This window comes from Mustela nivalis, assembly GCF_964662115.1.
Source record: "Mustela nivalis genome assembly, chromosome: 1".
Taxonomy (NCBI): domain Eukaryota; kingdom Metazoa; phylum Chordata; class Mammalia; order Carnivora; family Mustelidae; genus Mustela; species Mustela nivalis.
In genome coordinates, this window is record NC_139020.1 from 114,456,994 (window position 1) to 114,480,514 (window position 23,521).

Below are 23,521 nucleotides of genomic sequence, written 5' to 3' on the forward strand. Positions count from 1 at the left end.
TTTAAAATTCTAGAATTCCTTCTACATCTTTTAGTTGGCATCCTACTATAAGGAAATGTTTTCTCATCTTTTCATTTATTTTTATAATTATTATATCAATATGGACTCTTGGAATCCTGTTTTTATTCTGTGTATGCCACTGTTATCTTTATTTCGAATCTCAAATTGTTCCCAGTCTGACTGATCAAAACTCTTCAAGCTAACTCCTGTGTCTTTTGTCCTGCCCTCATGATTCCATGAGCACTTCTGTATTTTCTGGCACAGCAAGTTGTTCTAGGATCTTATTGTACTTACTAAGCTCTAGCACTGGAATTAGCCATTTTGAAATCCAAAGACTCCTAGCCTTTTGTTTTTTAATTTGAGAATTGGTATTTAGAAACCATGATCTGAATGCTAGGTGTGTTCATGCTATTGGTGTGTTACTGCCCCCAGATCATCTTTGTGGGCAGAGTTAGGGAATATATGTATGTATACACACACGTATGTCTGTGTTTCCAAGTCTATCTCTATATATTGAAAGCCGTGCATTCATGCTAATATCTCCAGTTCTGTTCTGGAACCATAGATATCATGCTAATTTTTTCCCTTTCCATATTCATAACTCCTTTCTCTGACACGAGGTATCTTATTCCCCTTATCCTTTATGTATGTATTTTTTAGATCAAAATCTCCTGTATGTCAGCAATCTCCCATCACCACTTCTCTTGGTGGGACACCCTCCTTACTCTGCCCAAGCTCCATCATATCTCCTTCTTACTCCACTGAGGCCCCTACACTTCATGCCAGACTACTGCTACTGCCACATTTAGGTTCAAACAAAACACATCAGCCTGCTTCCACTGCTCTGCCCATATGGATACCCTCCTTTTTCTGCTCAGGCTCCAAGCACCCTGTTCTAGACCGCTGCCACCCCTCTACTCCCTGCATACCGACACTCTCCTTACCCTGTTTGGCTTCAATAATCTGTACCTTACTGTTAAAGAAGTCTTTACCTACACCAGGGTCATGGTAACATTCTGCCATTAATATCATTTAGAAATCTAATTTTTGTACTTCTCTTATGTTAGTAAACAGTCTGCAATTAATCTTAAGTATTGTATAAGGTAGAGATGGGATTCATTTCATTTCCTGTAGGTATACCTAGTTGATCAAGTGGCAGTTCTTTTAAAACTATCTTTTTTCGCACACTTTGTTGTAAATCTAGAGTCAGAACCTCAGAAATTTTTAAAAAGTGATATGAGTATTAAACTGAAAGTTGGTTAATATTTAAGTGATGCATTTTAAACTCATAATATGGAATTTAAAGGTTTTTTTTTTTATGGAAACAATATATAATTAGTGACTAGAGTTCCAAGCCAGATCTACAGATGGTTCTTACAGATGATTTTTAATTGGTTGTGTAATATTTAATTTTACATAATTATCATTATTTGTATACTTAACCATTCCAGCACCTTTGGATATTTAGGATATTCCACATTTCCCAAGTATAAACAGTGGTCAGTAGAATGTATTAAGACTCTTAGAATACTTGTTTTTTAAATTGTTCACTTTGGGTAGATTTCTAGAATTAAGTCTAAAAGCTTAGACTTTTTTAAGGCTGTAGATATTTACTACTAAATTGCTTTTCTTAAAGTTTGTATGAATTTATACATCCAACAACAGTGGGAAAGGTTCTGTTTCCATGCATTAAAATTTACTTTGAGATTTGTATTGTGGCAAAATATATCTGACATAAAATTTGTCATTTTAACCTTTTTAAAAAATAATTCTGTGGCATTAATTGCATTCTCAGTGTTGCAACCATCACTATTAGATTTCCAAAACTTTTCATGTCCTCTCACAGACTCTGTAATCATTAACTTACCATGCTCTTCTCTCCTAGCGTGGTAACTTCCATTCTATCTCTATGAGTATACCTATTCTGAATGTTTCATTTAAGTCGAATCATTGTCCTTATGTGTCTGATTCATTTCACTTGAGAACATAATGTTTTCAGTATACATCCGTGTTGTATCATGAGTCAGAATTTCATTCCTCTTTGTGACTGAATAATAATTCATTGCATGTATATATAACATTTTGTTTATCCATTTGTCTGTTGATGAACACTTGTGTTTTTTCCACCTTTTCAGCTGTTGTGAATAATGCATCACTGAACATTGTGATGTAAAGTATCCAACTCCCTGTTTTCAGTTCTTCTGAGTCTATGTATACTTAGTAGAAATTGCTGGGTCATATGGTAATACTATGGTTAGCTTTTTTTGAAGAACCATCAAACTGTTGCATAGCAGCTTACACCATTTTACATTCCTACCAAAAGTTTTTGAAGATTACAAATTCTCTACATCCTTGCCAATATAGATTCTTTCTGTTTTTGTTTTTCTTTTTTTATTACAGCCTCCTAGTAAGTGTGAAGTGATTTATTGCTGTAACTTTGATTTGCATTTTTCTAATGAATAATAATTTGTTGAGTATCTTTTCAAATGTGCTTATTTGCCATTTGTATATCTCCTTTGCAGAAATGACCACCAAAGTCCTTTGCCCATTTTTTAACTATCTTTTTGTTGTTGAGTTGTAAGAGTTCTTTATATATTCTGGCTATTAAACCCCCATCGGATGTATGACTTGTAAACATTTAGGATTTTGTAGGTTGTCTTTGCACTTTCTTGATAATGTCCTTTGGTAGACAAAATATTTTCTCTGATGTTCTGATGACGTCTGGTTCATTTATTCTTGTCACTTATACTTTTGATATATTTAAGAATTCACTGTCAAATCTAAGGTCAGGAAGATTTACCCCTTTGTTTTCTGGTTTTATGAGTTCTAGTATGTATATTTCTATTGTTGATTAATTTTTAAATTTTTGTATATGATGTGAGAGTGATATAACTTCATTACTTTTGCATGTGGATATCCAGTTTTCCCAGCACCATTGTTGAAGAGACTCCGCGCATTTTTAATAAATTTTGATTAACTGATAGGCCAAGAAGGTCAACATTGTAATTTTATTTTTTATTTCTTTGTTAGGAAAAGCATAGTTTTGATTTCAGCAAATTTGTTCTTCCTGTCTCTTTTAATGCACCTTGTCCTGTAATCAGTTGGATTTTAATGTTTCTCTTATACATGTAGAGTATGTTATTAGTTAATAAATGTTTATGAATTAATCCAGTTAACAAGGTTTAGGACAAGTTACAAAACACGTCTTGTTTTACATTTACATCTTTGTAAAATTAAATGAATCAAGCCAGATAGAGTGTTGAGTGTAAATATCAAAGCCCCTTAGTTTATGTCACTAGAGTTCTTTTTTGATTTTTTCTGGAATATGTGTGGCACATAATAGTTACTCAGTGTTAGTTGAATTAATGACTTTAAAGGCAGTTGTTTTAAAAGATTTATTTATTTGAGAGAGAAAGCATGGGTGCAGGGGAGGGGGCCAAGGTAGAGGGAAGCAGAAACTTAAGCAGGCTTCCTTCTGAGCTTGGGGCTTATCCCACAATGTTGAGATCACCACCTGACCCAAAACCAAGAAGCGTCGCTTAACTGATTGTACAACCTAGATGCCCGTTTGAAGGCAATTTTAAGGCAGCTTAGTACAGTTCTTAATAGTAGAGGTCAATAGCATAGATTTTAAAAGTGATAATAGATTCAATTTTTAAGTCCTTTGAATCCTTTGTGAATTTCTGAGCCCCAGTTATGGGCTAATAAAATTGCTTTTGATTCCTTGAATGCAAGGAGGAAAGTAATCAAATAATATTCTGAATCCTGGAAAAATATTTTGTAGTCTTTGAAGTAAGTGTTTTGTCTCCTAGAGGAGCAAAATTGTAAGTCATTATCTTTTACTGTTTTCATTGAAATATCTAAAAAGTAGTCTCTCATTTTAATTACAGTTATTAAAACTATTATTAGTAGCATAATGATTTCTAAAATAATTTCTGGAGAGCATTTTCTCATTTAAATTGAAGTAACATTAATATTTTACCTTTTTCTCAGTTATTTCTGAAAACTATAATATATTATGGCAAAATTTTCTGTTATGTGTTTTTCTTTTATTTTGGTATTTTTCCTGATTTTTTGTCATTGATGATTTTTAGCCAACAGAAGCTGTACCTCCCTCTTCTCCCACTGTCCCTGTGATCCCTGTCCTGCCAGTCCCTGCTGAGAATACTGTCATCCTACCCACCATACCACAGGTTTTTATTAGTTTCTTTTTTCTTTATAAACATTTCATTTGCTTTTAATGTTTCATTTGTATTCTTTTCAAACTGTTTTAACTATTTCTTTGTTAGATTTAGTAATTCACTTTGGACTTCACCTGGTGTTTTTAGGGAATTAAATATTCGGGATTTAATATAAAATGGGTTCAATATGTGTCATTTTTTTAGGTTAACTATGAAATAGGACACATTTTAAACTTCGTAATAATTGAACCTCCTTAGATTTGTTATCATGCATTTTGTATTTATAAATCTGCTTGAACCAGTTTTTATTTGCTTTAGGAAATTTTCTTTTTTTTTTTTCTTTTTAAGATTTTATTTATTTAACAGAGAGAGAAAGCACAGGTAGGCAGAGAGGTTGATGCAGGGCTCTATCCCAGGACCCTGAGATTATGACCTGAGCTGAAGGCAGCGGCTTAACCCACTGAACCACCCAGACACCCCAGGAAATTTTATTTTCTAAAGATAATAAAAATCTTTATCTTCATATTACACTAGATGTGTCATTCATATTTGTTTTCCAATATATATTTACCTTCTTTGGAAATATTTCTTTCTCTGTCATTTGGTTAGATAACGTTCATATTTATCTGTTAAAAATAAGACCCCATACATGTAAAGTATATTGAAACTCTGTGCTATCTCTGCAACTTTTCTGTAAATCTAAAATTACTCTAATAAAAGTTTATTTTTTAAAAAGGTAATGTGTGTGTATATACACACAATGGAATATTACTCAGCCATCAAAAATAATGAAATCTTGCCATTTGCAACATGGTTGGAGCTAGAGTGTATTATGCTCAGCAAAATAAGTCAGAGAAAGACAGATACCATATGATTTCACTCACATATGGAATTTAAGAAACAAAACAGATGAATGTTTGTGGAGGGTAGGAAAGAGAAGGAAGCAAACTATAAGAGACTCTTAGAGAACAAACTGAGGGCTGATGGAGGGCAATTGCGGGGTGGGGGATGAGCTAGATGTGTGATGGATATTAAGGACAGCACTTTTATGATGAGCACTGGGTATTATATGTAAGTAATGAATCACTGAATTTTACTCCTGAAACTAACATTGTACTATATGGGTTTTTTTGTACTATATGTTAACGAACTAGAATTTAAATAAAAATTTGAAAACAAAATAAAAAGTAACGTGACAGTCAAAAACTAAAATGCTAGACAAATCCTTCAGTAATTCCAAGGGATGACTTAATAAGACATTACCTACCCTATAAACTAAGTCATCCAAAGTCAAAATAATGATAGTATTATTGCATATAATAAATAACTCAGATCTTGGTTGTATACAATCTCAGTCTCATTTAGAGTATAAATAAATGCATCTTTAGCTATTTTTACTATTACTGATCTGTGCATAAAATCTAGATAAAAATTATATGCTTATTGTGTAAGTTCCATTGGAAGTAAAATGGGATATCAATTATTACTTGTCTCAGTGTCCTTCCCCTCCTAAAAAATGAAATTCAAGAGGGACATTATACAAAATAGGACTCTAGGGGAAATTACAGATACTCCACTAAGACTTCAGTCTGTGATAATGTTACTGTTTCTATGTAATCGTTCACCCTTTGTGAAAATCATTAAAAGTTAAATCGTTGTAAATGATAGAATAAATAAATCCAGATGGATTTTTTTCTCTGTGTTGCATAGAAGAAATTGAACATATAAATAAAATATAATTCTAAGTAAGCAGCCTATGTTTTATTGTAATATTGTAATAATATAACCTCTCTCCAAGCATCTAGGGCTTAGTAATACAATATTTTTTTTTAAGTAGGGGATTTGGAAGTTTATTTTACTCTTGTCGTTTCAATTCATCTTTTGGTGTTAAAATAGTTCCAAAACCCTTTGAAACTTCATAGTAGTTTTTGTTCTTATGTTGCATAAGGAACCTGTCCTTTCCTGCTCAAAGACCTCTGACTTATTTACTCCCAAGTGTCCCTAACATCACACTATATTTGGAAATTGTTGAGACATTACATAGCCTTGTAGTTATAAATGAGAGGTCTTAGAGGCAGATAGATCTGGTTTGGAATTCTAGTCCTACCACTTTATAAGCTGTGTAACTCTGAGCAGTTTCCTTAACCACACTGAGCTTCTGTTACTTCATCTGTTAACACTGAAGATGATAGTAGTACTAGCTTAAGATGTTGTTGGAAGAATAATGGCATATGTGCAACTGGCACATAATCTTGGCTGTTCATATTATTAGTGTTATCTCATATTTCTTTGAGACAGTAAACCAGGGAACAAGTTAGAAAAACAAATGAGGATATGTGCACAAGACAAAGGCTTATGTATTCTACTTTGCCTCATTTTAAGTTTTTAAATACACTGAAAGCCCATGTAGAGTAGATTAATCATTTATGTTGTATAATGTGAAAAGCCTATAGGTGTGCCTCATTTTTCCGGAATCAGTAAGTGCGTTCCTGATTAATGAAGTAGAATATGGACATTATAAAAATTAGTGATTAAAATGTCCTCAAATAAACTTGAAAGCTATAGTTAATCTATAACCCAGTTTTAACACTTTAAATGGAAATAATTTTTCTTCTAAAGATCTACTACTTTACATTTTAGATGCATCAGGATATAATAGAAATAGAAGTAGAAGACATAAGGTTTGGATTCCCGTCCTACCTTTGCAATTCAAACAAGTTACTTAATGTCTACATTTTATCCTCCCTTCATCTATTAAAATGGAAGATAATGCCTCCCTGATTACTTTTAAATGCTTATTATACTTTTCAGAGTACTTTTATATTGGTCTTTTAAATTTTTAAAAGCTTTCCATATTAGGAATTATTAGGCTTATTATACACAGCAGTACAGAAGAAGGCATAACGAACGACTGCTTGAAGTTGAATGAAGAGCGCAGACTTTATAGTGAGACCTAACTACCACTTTCTGGCCTCACCCCTTTCTAGCTGTGTGACAGTGTAGAAATGTCTCAGCTTCTAATAGCCTCAGTTCTCTACATAGATACTGACCTATTAAATATCTTTTTTCCACCCCAGAGTAAATACTCTGCTTTAAAACCAGATGCTTTAGATTCTTTCTACCAGTTTTGTGGATCTGTCATGTAATTGCTAAAAGTGACTAATTTGTGTGTGTAAAATTCTTTGTACATATTCATATATGTGCTTCAGAGGGATTGGTATTCAGTTTTTTGTTATTATTCCAGTCATATCATTACTAAGATGAATATAACATTATCCTTGTCCTCCAGGAGACTCCTTTCTATCCAATAGACAGTTAACAATAACCACCTGACATAAGAGGTGTAGCCAGTGCAGACCATTTTTTATTGCTTTTGGACCGTTCAAGTTTCACAAAACATCTGAGCATTGAATCTCAAATCACTTGATCTTTAGTATAACCTAAAGGATGACTTGATATATTTTCATTTTACTGGTAGTTTTAAACAGAAGACCATACTTTGAATTACCTTGATGAGCCTTTTTAACCACACATTAATATCTGACTGTGGTGCCCTTATTCTATATGTATTTTGAGTTTGTTTTGTTTATTCTACATTATTTTCAGATCATTTCAGATTTAAGAAAGTTTCAGTAATAATGCTGTGAATTCCCATATACCTTTACCCAGATTCCCCAATTCTTAACATTTTTACCTACCATATTTGCTTTATCATTTCCCTTCTTATATATTACTTTTTATGAATCATTTCAAAGGAAGTTTCTCTCATGTCCCTTTTACCTCCAAATACAAATGCTTTATAACACTAAATGTTTTTTCCTAAGAACAGAAATATTAACACAGTACATGAGCTACATCAGAAAATGAACATTAAAATAAAATTAGTGTCATTAATCTGCAAACATTATATTTTTCCATTTGCCCCAATAATGTACTTTAGAGGAAAAAAAAATAGGTCCTTTAGCCAGTCCAAGATTTCACATTGCCTTCATGACACTTTAGTCTCCGTAATCTGGAGTAGCCCCACTGTCTTTCATGAATGTGGCATTTTAGAAGAAAGCAAGCTAGTTATTTTGTAGAATATGTTTCAATTTGTCTTTAATGCATCTGCATAATTAGTTTGAAGTCATACATGTTTTCCAATTTTTTTAGTTGTGGTAGAATACACATAATGTAGAAATTTGCCATTTTTAAGATTATATATCAGTGGTATTTAAGATTTTATTTATTTGAGAGTGAGCAAGAGAGAGAAGACAAGCAGGGGAAGTGGCAGAAGGCAAGAGGGAGAAGCAGGCTCCCCGCTAAGCAGGGAGCGTGATGTGGGGCTCCATCCCAGGACCCAGGATCATGACCTGAGCTGAAGGCAGACACTTACTGAGCCACCAAGGCACCCCTACATATCAGTGATATTAAGTACATTCATATTGTTTTGCAACCATCACTGTCATACATCTACAGAACTCTCTTCATCTTTTCATATGTGAAAAACCGACTGCAATCATTGTACTCAGTGGTGAAAGACTGAAAGCATTTCCTCTAACAATATGTAAAATAAAAAGTGATGTTACAACTCTTACAATATTAGGTTTTATAATTGCTCTTGTATTTATCTTTACTGAGATCTTTATTTCTTCAAACACCTTGTGTTACTCTCTCGTGTCCTTTAATTTCAACCTGCAAGACTCGTGAGCAAAGAATTTTGTTCAGGGCAGCTGTACTAGTGATAACCGAACTTCCGCCCCCCACCCCAGCTCTTCTTTATCTGGGAATATTTTAATTCCTCCCTCACATTTGAGGAACAGTTTTGCCAGATACAAGGTTCTTGGTTGACAAAGGGTTTTTTCTTTTAGTACTTTAGATATATTGGCTCACTACTTTCTCACTTCCAGAGTTTCTGGAACTCTTCCAGAGTTCAGAGAAACATGTTGATAATCTTATTGAAGATCCCTTGTATGTAATGAGTCACTTTTTTCTTGCTGCTCTCAAAATTCTGTGTTTTTGTCTTTCAAGAGTTTGATTACAATGTGTCCTAGTGTGAGTCTCTCTGAGTTCATCCTACCATGAGGTTATTGAGCTTGGATGTTGTTCTTCATGTCTTGTTATGGTTGTTTGTTGTTATCATCAAATTTGGGAATGTTTTGGTGATTATTTCTTCAGATATTTTCTCTGCTACTTGATCTCTCCTCTTCTGGGACTCCCATGATATATGTGTTGGTCTGCTTCATGGTGACCCAAGGTTCCTTAGTGTCTGGTCATTTTCTTTAGTCCTTTTCTTTCTTTCCTCAGACTTAGTAATTTCCATTGTCCTATCTTCTGCTTGTTCAAATCTGCCTTTGAATTGTTATATTGAATTTTTGATTTATTGAGCTTTTTTGCTTCAGAATTTCCTTTTGATTTTCCTTTAGGTTTTCTCTCTTTTTATAGACTTTTCTATTTTATCTTTTATAAATTTTCCCTTTTATTTTTTCATTTTCTTTGTTCACCTTCTCTTTTAGTTCTTTGAACATCTTTAATATGGTTGTTTTAAAGTCTTTGTGTAGTAGATCTGGCACCAGGTTTTTTTAAAGGCCCTTCCTTCCTTTTTTTCTTTTCCTTCTTTCCTTCATTCCTTTCTCTTTTCCTTTGAATGGACCACACTATATTGTTTCTTTGCATGCCTTTTGATTTCTTTGCTGAACACTGGACTTTTGACTCTTAGGATGCTCTAACTCGGGAAATCAGATTTTCCTCCTCTCCTAAGGTTTTATTTTTATTTTGTAGTTGTTGTTTTGGGGCTTTTTAATTGTTGTAGGCTATCTCTGTGCCAAGAATCAGTCTGTAGTATAAACTTAAGGTCTTCCTCAGGTCTTTTTTTCCCTGCCTGCCCTTGTGTATGTGGCTGCTTTTGAATATCCTAGGTTTCAGTGTCTGACTCTCAAAAGGGGAAAAAGAGAAAAATGAAATGGTGGGAGGAGGTGTTTGCCCTTTAAGTCCTCTGGAGTCCCTTCAACCAAAGGGGGGAAGACTTGTATCAATTATGGGCAGTTCAATAATGGCCACTGCCTCTTTGCACCCCAGTGATCAGAAGCAATCAGAGCACAGATCCCCTGTATTTGGAGGGTAGTTTTTGTTTGTTTTTGGTTTTTTTCCCCTCCTGGGTTGTGTAGTTTTTGTGCCGGCTACTCCAGGAGCACTTCCCCAACTAGCTGTTACAGGGCAGAGGATGGGAGTTGAATAGCTGCTACTGTGCTAAGAACTAAAATTGACAATTAACCACAGTTTACCATCCAGTACTTTCCCTGGAAGTTGCAGGCCTTCAACAGACTACTCTGGAGTTCAATACAATTCCAAATTAGTTACATCACATAGATTCTGCCAGTACAGTTATTGTCTGGGTGAAAATTTGTGGTACTTCCTATTGTGCCGTCTTCCCAGAATCCATCCTATTTATTTTTACATACACTCCTTATCTTACATTGATTCCTTAAGTGATAGCATTTACCTTTTCATGCAGTATGTCTCAAATTAGAATCTAAGATGTGTTCTCTGGGGTTTGTGAGTTCTTTATATGAAAAACACTTGTGGGCGCCTGGGTGGCTCAGTGGGTTAAGCCGCTGCCTTCGGCTCAGGTCATGATCTCAGGGTCCTGGGATCGAGGCCCGCATCGGGCTCTCTGCTCAGCAGGGAGCCTGCTTCCCTCTCTCTCTCTCTGCCTGCCTCTCCATCTACTTGTGATTTCTCTCTGTTAAATAAATAAATAAAATCTTTAAAAAAAAAAAAAAGAAAAACACTTGTTTATAATTTAGTAGGGGAGAAGGAGACAGATTAAATAACGTAATAAAACTTTGATAAATGGTAAAAGGAGAAATACAATGCACAGCATTAAAGTGTTTTCTAAACTCCTAATTTTGGCCTGTTTTTAAATAACTGGATTTAAGAATTATTTAAAGGTTTTTAAAAAAATGTAATACTGCTTTTTGAAATTGTATAAGGATGCTGTGATGTGTTAACAGCAGCAATCCCTTTGAGATCCATTATTAATGAAATAGAATGCTAAAAATTGCATGAGCAGAATTATGTTTCTTAAGTCTTGTTATTGATACTTGGTCAAATTCTTTAGGGGTTTACTAGTACCTCTTTTTTAGAATATTCCTGTCCCTTTACTAACCCCCACCCCATCTCTAATTGTATTATAGGACTTCATTATTATACTAGTTGACACATAGACAATAGTATATTAAATTATAATATACGAATATATTAATATATTAATATATATACTAATAATGGATTAACAGTAGTTTCCTGTAGTTTACAGTAAGTTTTCCTTTGTATTTGCTGTGTCTTTACATAGTCCTCTTAGGTAAAAACATGTGTTGCTGTCTCTTTATAGATGAAATAAATGAGTTTAAATATCACTTGTGACTTACCTGTATAGTCAGATTTACTTGAATGGTGGAGTGAAATAGAGATAGCACCAGAACCAAGTCTTTTGGTGTCACTTGAAGTCACTTGAAGCAAGGTGCAACGGAAGGGGTTTCTTCATTTGAAATAACTTTCAAGTAGATTCTTCTTAATTCTTGTTGTTGTTTAATTGACTGCTAAGTAAAGGTGATAATTTCATGTCACCTGTTCTGCCTACCCACTGTCCCAGTTACAGATCCCAAGGTCTTAAACTAGCCAGATTTGCTACCATTTCTAATTTTAGTACTCTTTACCTCAGCTTTTTCAAAGTATGTGCTTTCTGGGGCCAAATTTTTCTGCATTGCTTCCTATAGAAGTACCCTGTTCTTTAACTTTGTTTCTAGGGTGTTGTCTTTCTGAATTGTGTATCATACCCTCCAAACCCATTCAGATTGTCCTACCCATTTATTTCCATTCCTACCTCCTCCAAATTGGAGAGCTAGGGAGTATTACTTTCTCAGAAACATTTCTGTATTTCATAATACAAATATAATGAAGTAAAATTACTAAGTAAAAATAGAATTAAGTAAATTATTATTAAGTAAAAGTATAGTTTGTTCCAAGTTAAATGTCTTAATTCATCTTTATTTTAGGCAACTAGACTTGAGACAGACATCATGCCTCTTGAGCTTTCTTTATATAGGCTCTTATTCGAGACTATTTTTTATGACCTGTCTTTTTAAAATAGCTAGGTTTTCTTACCCTGACATTACTTTTGGTTGAAATTCTTGCTTAATCCTCAATGTGAACACTCTTGTTTCTTGTCCAATTTCATGTTCTTTATTACCATCATTTCCCTTCAAGTATGATCACTCACTCATGTTAATTCTAAAGATACATCTAAAAATAACTTATTGTACGTATATTACCATGTTCTTCAAGTCAAAATTGCAAATTATTTCACTAGTCTGTATTTTTTATTTTGAACAGAGCTTGAAAATTAAAATCAACTTTATGGTGTGAATGCTAATAACTTAATAGCAACTCTGACCTATAGTATTTTACAACTGCCTTAGTTATTAACCTCCTACAAACTGAGCAGTTGACTCAATATAATTTTTTTGCTTTACTTTTTATTAAAATTTTCAAAAATACTGGGGCACCTGGGTGGTTCAGTGGGTTAAGCCTCTGCCTTTGGCTAAGATCATGATGTCAGGGTCCTGGGATCCAGCCCTTTATGGAGCTCTCTGCTCAGCAGGAAGCCTGCTTCCCCCTCTCTCTGCCTACTGCTCTGCCTACTTGTGTTCTCTCTCTGTCAAATAAATAAATAAGATATTTAAAAATAAATACTTACATGTAGAGGGATAGTATGTGAACTATTATTTCACATACTATTAATATGTGAACTAATATGTGAATTATTAATTGTGAACTATTAAATTATTAATATGTGAATTAATTAATATGTGAACTCTCACATATACTCATTACCAAACTATAACAAATCATTAACTCGCGTGTGCTCATATGACCCATAATCCCTCCCATTTGTGTCCTCTCTTTGTCATTATTTTATTTTGAAGTAAGTTTAATACTTTATATCATTTTGTTTTTGTATTTTTCAATATCAAATAGACTTTTTATAGGACTAGAATCAAAAGATAACTTCTGTACAACGATGATGGTAAAAAACAACTTTTTTCACTGTATGTTTGTTAATAAATGGGCAGAGGGAAGCAAAAGGCTTTGTTGCCATAATTTTTGAAGAATGTAACTTCTTTTGTAACTTTAAGTACCCCTTTCTTTCTTGTCATCGTCTGTAATTGCTTAAACAAAATGGGGTGAAGTTGTACCATTAATTTTTTTGTTGAAGTGAAATACTATCAATTTGAGGAATCTCTATGGGTCATTGGATAATTTCAGATATTTATAAAATCTCAAATGTCTGTAAGTTGACTACTTTTACTTAAATAATAATCATACAAAGAGTATTTGTATCATGTTGATTAATCAAATTTAAATTAAAAATTTGAAAAACAAATAGTATTTGTATTTATTAGGTTTGGTTTTCACTAAATTATTTGAAGGTAGATTATTACAGTCAAAGGTAGGACCTGCATATAAAGTAGTTAATGTCATGTTTATATATAATAAGGTTTCTCATTTTTAACCTGCTGCTTCATGTAGTCTAAATGCATAATATATAATTATTTAACCATGCAACTGTGTTGTCCTTAAGCATTTTATCATATCATCCAGATCTAGTTCTTTGCCAAAAATAGTGTAAAATATTTGAACCTTTTAGGAAAGCCCATACACTTGGAAGAAAATGGTTATTCTGTGTATAATGTTTCTTTCACACATTTTTTATGTTTAGTTCTTTAGTTAATTGGAATAGCAGAATTATTAGTGTTCATAAACATACCTCCTAAAATTGGCTTAAAGGATAGTCTTTTTTTTTTTTAATTCTAAGAAAATGTCATTTGAAATGGTACTTTTATACTCTTAAATATGCAGGAGAAAGATAATTTTGAGGGGAATCATGTCAGTTTTCTGGTATGTTCATGATATGTTCTGATATGTTTTTCATTTGGTATTGATTGCATTTTATTCCTTAAATTTTATTTCATCTACAGAATAATTTCCAGGTCAACCAGAAAACCAAGCTTCTTTCAATCCATACTTAATCAGACATATTTATCCTACTTGGTTTTTTTGCTGTTGTTTTGCTTTTGGTTTTTTGACTCTTGTTATTCTGTGAGTGGTAACAGGTGGTAAGCAATAATTGCAACTGAAAATAGAATTTTTTTCTGGGTGATAAAAGTTGGAATCTTCCTGGTATACTTGGGAATAGAAAAGCTAATGATATCTGAGCAACCTGGGAAGAGTTCTTATGCAAAGCATATTTGTGGATTTTTTTAAGAAGACTGGTAAACTTCTTTACAAATGTTAAGAAAATTATGTCTGTTTTAGCAGAAATAATTTATTTCTCAAAAGCAAATTTAACTGTTTATACTTAATTCTTTTCATCTGGTGCTGGAAACTGGATTCACTGATTAACATATGGAAAGCTCATATAAAATTATAATTTAAGAAATAGCAGATCTTTCATTTGCTTCTGACATTTGTGAATGTTGATATGGAATGTGTCAATTTTCCTGTTAAGGTAACACATTTACAATACTTTTCTTTAAGGCAAATCCTCCTCCAGTACTGGTGAACACAGAGAGCTTGGAAACGTCAACTTATGTAAGTCCAATTTCCTCCACACATTTAAATAATAATTCTTTTCATGTTCAGTTTTTGATACATATACAAAGATCACAGCTTCATTTTCTTTAACACATTGTACTTGTGTTGTTCTTTCACTGATCTGTAATTGTTAAAGTACATGAAAGCAATACTTCTTGATTGTTTTTTTTCCCCATACTTAATGTAAAGCAGAAATGTTGAAATAGAAATTTATGGTTTATTTTTAAATTAAAATGGTCAGTTTTCACTAAAGGCTATCATTGACCAATGGTCTTTACACAGTGCCATATATTCAGTCATTTTAGAAATCTAGTTGAGTGACTAGATTTTTAGTATCCAGGTTTATATGTATACTCAGATATTAGTTATATAACTTCATACTGAATTGAGTAGTACTTCTCTATAAAATTACTTTGTTAAAAAGCCCTTAAAGATAAGCACCCGGAACAGCAGAACCTAATCCAACATTTTTTACTCCAGAGGAAAATGTCTTTGGAAGATGTTTATGTAGAAGTAGTTTTTATGCTTTTTTTTTTTCCCCCATTCAAATGGTACATAATTTTATAGACTATAAAAGTTCTTTTTTCCCCATTTTTAAATAGTTGATTTCAGTTTATACTTTAAAACACTGCCTAATCCAAGGTCATGAGGATCCTTAGGTTTTCTTCTGAGAGTTTTATAGTTCTAGCTCTTACACTCAGATCTTTGATCCATTTTGAGTCAATTTTGTATGTTGTGGAAGGTAAGGGTCCAACTTAATTCTTTTGCATATGGGTACCAGTTGTCCTGTCCCATCACCATTTGTTGAAAAGACTATTTCTACATTGAATGGTCTTGACATCTTGTAGGAAATCAGTTAGTTATAAATATATGGGCTGAAGCAGCTGGGTGGTTCAGTCCGTTAAGCATCCGACTCTTGATTCTGTCTCACATTCATTAATATCCAGCCCTGTGTCTGCCCTGGTTATGAATGAGAAACATACTTAAGATTCTCCCAGGGATGGGATCGAGCCCCACTTCAGGCTCTCTGCTCCGCAGGGAGCCTGTTTCCTCCTCTCTCTGCCTGCCTCTCTGCCTACTTGTGATCTCTGTCTGTAAAATAAATAAATAAAATCTTTAAAAAAAAAAAATTCTCTCTCTGTACCTCCCCCCAACTCTGCTTGCATGCATGCTTGCTCACTCTCTGTCTCTCAAAAATATATAAAAATATAAATATATGGGTTTATTCTGGATTCTTAATTCTCTACTAGTGATGTTTATGTGTATCCTAATGCCAGTATCACATAGTATTGATTACTGTAACTTTGTAATATTTGGAATCAGAAAGTATAAGTCCTGCAGCTTTTTAAGTTTGTTTTGGATATCCTGGGTTCTTGTGTTTCTATATGAATTTTAGGATCAGCTTGTCAATTTCTTCATGCAAAAAAAGGACAGCTAGAATTTTGATAGGAATTGATTTCAATCTGTAGGTAAATGTGGGCAGTATAGCCATCTTATCAATAAGATGTTTTCTAATCCATGAACACAGGATGGCATTCCATTTGTTTACATCTTTGTTTTCAGTAATGTTTTAGTTTTCAGTGTACAAGTCTTAAACTTCTTTCACTTAACATTTATTCCTGAGTATTTTGCTCTTTTAATGCTGTTGCAAATGGAATTGTTTTTCTTAATTTTATTTATGGATTTTACATTGCTCGTGTATTAGAATATAACAGATTTTTAGGAATTCATTTAGAAATATAATAGATTTTGATCTTCTTTCCTGCAACCTTACAGAACGTATTTATTAATGTTTTTGTGTAGATTCCTTTACATTTTGTATATAAGACCATGCCATCTGCAAAAGGAGATAGTTTTATTTCTTCCTTTTATAATCCAGATTGATTGATTGATTGATTGATTGCCCTGGGTAGAACCTCCATTACAATGTTTAGTAGAAGTATTGGGGGCAAATATCCTTTTCTTGTTCCTGATCTATGGTAAAAAGTTTTCAATCTTTTTCTGTTAAGTATGATGTATTATACTCAGTTTTTAGTATTAGTAGATACAATTTCATTGGCATTGGGGTTAGTTCGGTCTCTGTGCATTCCTGCTCTTTTTTTATATAGTGAAAAGTATTAACGGAAGGCAAGTTAAAAACAAAAATTCTGAGTTCTTATTGGTTTCAGTAATAAGATGGAAATGAAGTAATTTGGTGAAATTCTCATCTGTTTTTCTTTTTTTTTTTCCCTTAAGGTATCCTACAAATAGTGAAGGTTAGGAGAATTCATTCAATTTGACTTTGGTAGTTTTCTTACATACTTAGAATCTTCTTCACTTTTTCCATATATAAGACAATTGATAACTGCCAATATTTTTAAATCAACTGAAAACATTGCTGTTCATTGTTTAATAAAATCTTATAAGTACATTCTTTGAGGTTAAGACTTTTGTATTTAGTTTTGTTAATTTTTCAGTAGGAAGAACATTTCCTTCTTCCCAATTACGTTTTTCTTTTTAGGTTCTTACCTTGTGATGGTATAGACTTTGATATTTTTATTTGCCTGAAATTATGCATTAATAGGAACTATGAGTCACATGACTGTTGATAAAATCTTTACTTCCAATATATTAATCTACAGTTAGGAATTAATTACTGAATTGAGCCTAAACAATAAGTAATTAGTAGATTAGGCTTATTTTTAAATCTTCCCTTGGAGAAGTCTTATACTGATTATGTAATGGATTTGTCGGTCTTGTTCAGATATATTGGTAGAGGCTGATGAAAAAATGAAAATCTTTGGGCCTATAAGGAACTGAGGACATGTTATAAATTTTCCTCTGCCTCTTAATGGCATGTATGTACCCATAATTAAAACAAATTGTATTAAAAAGAAAAAATTTTTACAGGTTAAAAATTAATAAGTGCTCTTTCAGTATACTGGCAGCAACTAACTGTAAATAATTCCATTAAATCTATCAACAAAAATATGAAATACCTAGCAGTCAGCTTAACAGGAAATTACAGAGTTTATAGTAAGAAAACTATAAAACTTTGCTCATGGCTTCAAAGAATACCTAAGTAAGCAGAGAACAGATCTTATTGCTGAGCAGGAAGACAATGTAGAGATCATTTTCCCCAGATGAATTTGGTCTAGGACCAGTTATAACCCCCCAAAAGAGAGCAGTTGGGGGTACAGGGAGGGGGGTGGGGAAGAGGGGAGAAGGGATAAGAAAAAGAGGAAGAGTTTTAGAATTTAGTTTCTCTGTTGTACTAACCACTTCAGTCACCATATGTGGGTAGTAACCTCCTGTATTGGACAAGGCAGATGATAGAACATTTTATCATCACAGAAACTTATGTTGAACAGTTTGATTTATAAAAAAGTAAAAACTCAAGAGTAATCAAGTAAAATTTAAAATAAAAATAATTGTGAGATATTTCCCCAGCAAATAATAAAATATATTATAAGACATCGTTAATTAAAACAGCAGAGTTTTAATTAATAGATCAATGGAATACAACTTAACCTAGACATATGTTATATAATCGGATTTTCTTTCTTGGTCAAGTTTCTTTTAGATTAGTTGCTCTTAGTTATAGCTTTATAGGGTTTTTTCTCCATAAATGTTGGGATTTTTTTAAATGTTTAAGAATTTACCACCTTGGGCGCCTGGGTGGCTCAGTGGTTAAAAGCCTCTGTCTTCAGCTCAGGTCATGATCCCAGCGTCCTGGGATCGAGTCCCATGTCGGGCTCTCTGCTCTGTAGGGAGCCTGCTTCCTCTTCTCTCTCTGCCTGCCTCTCTGCCTACTTGTGATCTCTGTCTGTGAAATAAATAAATAAAATGTTTAAAAAAAAAAAAAAGAATTTACCACCTATTCTTTTTTTTTTTTAATTTTTTTATTTTTTATAAACATATATTTCTATCCCCAGGGGTACAGGTCTGTGAATCACCAGGTTTACTTCACAGCACTCACCAAAGCACATATCCTCCCCAATGTCCATAATCCCACCCCCTTCTCCCAAGCCCCCTCCCCCCAGCAACCCTCAGTTTGTTTTGTGAGATTAAGAGTCACTTATGGTTTGTCTCCCTCCCAGTTCCATCTTGTTTCATTGATTCTTCTTCTACCCACTTAAGCCCCCATGTTGCATCACCACTTCCTCAAATCAGGGAGATCATATGATAGTTGTCTTTCTCTGCTTGACTTATTTCGCTAAGCATGATACGCTCTAGTTCCATCCATGTTCTTAAATGTCTTTGTAATTTGTGCCTTTTATGCAGACTACTGCCATAACTTTTTCACTAGTATACTTTTCTCCAGTTGTTCTTCATCTGTTCCATACTACCATAGCTCCTTTTCTGGAAAATCTTTTAAATCTATTTGATGCTCAGAAACTTTCAAGAATATTTCTCATTGCTTACTACAGCATTCAAGACCTTTTACAGTCAGGCCCCAGTCGACCTCTGGTTTCTGCTCCAGCTTTGATCCCCTACACAATCCTATTTTGTTGATGGGCCTAAATTCAAAACCCAGAAAATACTAGCAATGACAGTTCTCAGGAAGTATTCTAGATCTGCTCTCATAATTTTAAAGAAGAAAAAATTATTTTGTAAATAATATATTCATTTTGCCTAAAGATCAGTCTCCTCTGGTTTTATTCCCATGTTACACCTCTCCCATCCTGCTAATTGAGAGTAATAAACCTTATATAATAATATATTAGTCAAGTATTTCATTCCTATTGGAAGCCATATTTTGTAAAGATATAAAAAGAAAACTAAGCAAACCAACCATTTTGTAGTTTTGCTGGAAAACATATTGCTGTTAAAAATACCACAGCACCATTGTTTTTTTCACTTTTACTGTTAATGAAGTGCTACCTACAGAGCAATTTGTAGTTTTGGTAATGTACTCTTAGCATTTTGAAGCCCAGTTTGAGTATGTTTAAAGTTGTTATCAGATTATTTTTATATACAAAATTATCAGACAGTTTTAAGTTATGGAGGGTTTAAGACTAAAGTCATTCAGAGTCCCTCTGTTCTCACTTTTCACCTTTTTAAGATCACTCTGTTACCTGGAATCCTCACCAGCTCTCAATGACTTAGCATTAAATTAAGCACTAAGCATATTTACCATATATTTACCTTTCGAGAAGGCTTAATGGTTAAAATCTCAAATATTTTAAAACAGAAATCATAAGGTCACAGTATAGAAATTTTAACACCAAATAAACACCAAAAGGGCCATATAAGCACACTTACGTTGGAATGTTTTCCAGAATAAAATTTCAGAGTATTTGGAAATAAACAAATGAACAGAAATAGAGCCCAGTGTAGCAGTTTTGAGATTTGGCCAAAGCCATTTGCTGAGAAAAATTTATTAACTTTAATGGATGTTTTTAAAAAGAGAAGAGTAATCAGCATAAATGAATTGGGTGTTCACCTCAAGAAGCTTTGAAAAAATTCTTTATTCTATATAAGGAATTATCAATTCTTTATTCTAAGGAAAGAATAAAGAATTGATAAAAATAAAAGCAGAAAGTAATAGCACAGAATGTGATAGATTAATTAGTATTAAAACTACTTTGGTAAGGACTGACACTTTTAGCAAGTCTGAGCAAGGAAAAATAAAGGTGATATAGATAACCTTTAGAATAAGGAAAGTGGTATAGCTGCAGATAAGGGTTTTATTTTTCTCATAAAAAAAGGACTTCCAGTCAAGTTGGTAGGATATGTATATGTATAAACCTCCTGCATTTTAGATGCATAGAAATCTGTTAGGAGGTCGGGGAGGGACAGTAAAATATTCTCTAAACTGAGAAGGCACTTTGAGATGAAAAAATGAAATAGGCCGCTCCATATAGTTTACACAGTTCTGTTCAGGATAACTTACCGTCAGAGGAGGGTGGGTTTGGGTGGATAATCCAAATTGTCAGCAGCTGCATGGCTGTTCTCCATGAAGTCTGACCTTGGTTCACAGATTTTGTAGAGTGAGGGGACTTGCAGAAGAGCATTGTAGTGAGATCAAAGGGTTCACTTGCACCTAATTGACCACTAACCTTTAATTGGATTTTGTGGTGCCATCTGTTTGTCAGAGAGGGGAAAGACCATATTGTCTCTTAACCAGATTTGTAGGAGGCCAAAGCAAGCCTCCCCATATCCAGGCCGTGGTGGGGATTTCTAAGACATGTATATTAATCTCCAAGGGCCATGGTACTTGGGGTGCCCAGAAGTCATCAAGCAAAACATATGAACAAGATGGAGGGCCAAAGATGGAGTCAGTATTGTCCACACTCCTACAGAATGAAAGATTTAAAAAGGAGAGAGAGTGAGAGTGTGTGTGTGTGTGTGTGTGTGTGTGTGTGTATGCATTCATAACATAATCTCAAAAACAAGGAAAACTATTTAGGTAAGAAAGAGAGTTAAAGTAGCAGTTGGGTTTGAATCCATTAGAGCCATAGAACCCAAAAGGTAGAAGAGATGTTTCAGAGGCCCTCAAGAAAAAACTCCTGGGCCCTGAACTGGACCTGAAGTAGGGGTGCTTTCTTATAGTATGGTGAAGAAAGCGAAGTAGCTTACATAGATATCATTATTCTGTTGTTTCATTATTCTATTGATGTATAACAGACCACCCTGAAACTTCAGTGGCTTAAAATACAGTTTATTATTCTCACAATTTTTCGGGTTAACTGAAATATTCTTCTGCTTCATATTGGCTGGGACACTGGAAAAGGCTGGAAGATCCAAAATAGTCTCATTCATGTGACTGGCAGTTGATGATTATTGCTAGTTAATGCAGCTGGGGCTTTTGGCTAAGGGCCTTAATTCTCCTTCATTTGAATCTTCCATGGGCTGTTTGATATTCCTCACATTATAGCTAAGTTTTTTTTTTTTAAGATTTTATTTATTTATTTGAGAGCAAGAGAGCATAATGGGGGGGGCGGTGCTACAGAGGGAGAGAGAGAAGCAGGCTCCCCACTGAGCAGGGAGCTGGATGTGGGGCTGGATCCCAGGACCTCATGACCTAAGCCAAAGGCAGGTGGGTAACTGATTGAGTACCTTCTAAAACAAAGGCAGATATTACAAGGGATCACATGACCTTGAGAACCCACACAGCATCATTTGTGCCACAGTCTTTTCAACAGAGCTCATCTGGGACCCGCCTAGATCCAAGGGAAGGAGAAATAGATGACATCTCTTCATGATAGGATAGTTTAGCCATGTTGCTAAAGAACATTTAGGATGGAAGATGGGAGGCATCTAGAGAAATCTGGTTTATCACAATCCCTGTTTGACTTATCAAGTATTTTGCACAACCTCATATCAAAAATGTTTAAAGCAATGACATGAACCTGAATTAATCCAATTCCAAGGATTATTTACCTTTCAACAGTGGCCCTCACTGTGAAAATTACTACTTCCAGGAGGGAGTAGGGAATAAATTGGAAAGAATAAGATAAAGTGCTTGGTCTATAAGACGTGAGCAAGAACTTGAATGGGGAATCAGATTTGGACATTAAATATTTAAGTGAAATTTGTGACAGAGGAAGCAGTAAAGTAACAGATGCAGAGGTGAAAATTTGCAAGGTATGTACAGGAAAGAGCAAATCATTCAAATTTGATGGTATGTAACACTCATGAATTATGTATATTAGGAATGAAGCTAAGTGATAAATTGAGGTCAGTTCATACAGAGCCATGTATGAGTTTTTCTGAAAGTTTAGGAGCAGTAAGTATGTTATTGAACATGAGCCCCAGAAAGATCCATCAGTGTAAAACACATTAGAGTTATTTGGGCAGCAGAGAATACTAGTCTGAGTGTTGGATTATTACATTGGCAATAATCCAGAGGAGATTAACAAAGGCTTGAATCAAGGTAGTAGAGATGAGAATGAAGAGCTAATGGTTTTCAGAAAAATTGAAGTATTCAAATCAATAAGAATTGGCACCTGATTAGATGTATGGATAAAGGCAGTGAAAAGAGTTGAAGTTCCATAATATTAAAAGTCGTATGGGGACACCTCGGTGCCCCGGTGGGTTAAGCATTTGCCTTCAGCTCAGTCATGATCCCCAGGTCCTGGGATGGAGCTTCATGTCAGCTCCCTGCTCAGCAGGGGGATGGCGGAGGGCTAGCAATCTTCTTCTCCTTCTCCTTCTGACCCTCCCCAGTGCTCATGCACATGTGCTCATTCACTCTCTCTCTCTCAAATGAATAAACTTTTTAAAATATTAATGCTGTGTGTACCCTTTCTGTATTTTAAAGTCATAATACATGAATTGTCAACTCATTAATTACATTTGTGCTCATCTATTCCTTGAAAATTTTACCTAAAATTATTAAAATGAAGTCAGATTATTTGATTACCACCACATTTAACAGGTTTGCATTAATAAATCCTACAAAAATTATGTCTTGACATTTCAAATTTTATATTCTAAATTTCTGTGCTACTTCTTTTTTCCATCAGGTTAATGGCACTGATGCAGATTACGAATATGAAGAAATCACACTTGAAAGGGTAAAAACTTAATTATCTTAAGATTTTATGCATAAATCTGTTGCTTAAAGAATTCTTTAAATACACTGCTCTTTCATACAGAATTCAAGGGAAAAGATTTTTCAAAAGCATAACTATGTAATATTAGTTTCTTTTATAAGTACACATATTATAAAACTAACCATGATATTTTTAAAACATGTTGCTCTTCTCTAATAACTTTTT

The 23,521-nt window shown here is 33.8% G+C and overlaps 1 protein-coding gene across 22 annotated transcripts in view; it reads left to right on the forward strand.

Moving 5' to 3' along the window:
• Positions 1 to 23,521, forward strand: part of DLG1 (discs large MAGUK scaffold protein 1) — a 261,449-nt gene that overhangs the window by 131,481 nt on the left and 106,447 nt on the right. For 12 of the 22 annotated variants that reach the window (XM_082699240.1, XM_082699255.1, XM_082699254.1 and 9 more), the window contains 2 exons: positions 14,760 to 14,813; positions 23,267 to 23,317. In XM_082699240.1, the coding sequence (XP_082555366.1) occupies positions 14,760 to 14,813; positions 23,267 to 23,317 (105 nt within the window). Of the gene's footprint in view, positions 1 to 4,094; positions 4,194 to 14,759; positions 14,814 to 23,266; positions 23,318 to 23,521 lie in introns of all 22 variants that reach the window. The other 10 variants (XM_082699246.1, XM_082699235.1, XM_082699251.1 and 7 more) reach the window with 1 other exon arrangement.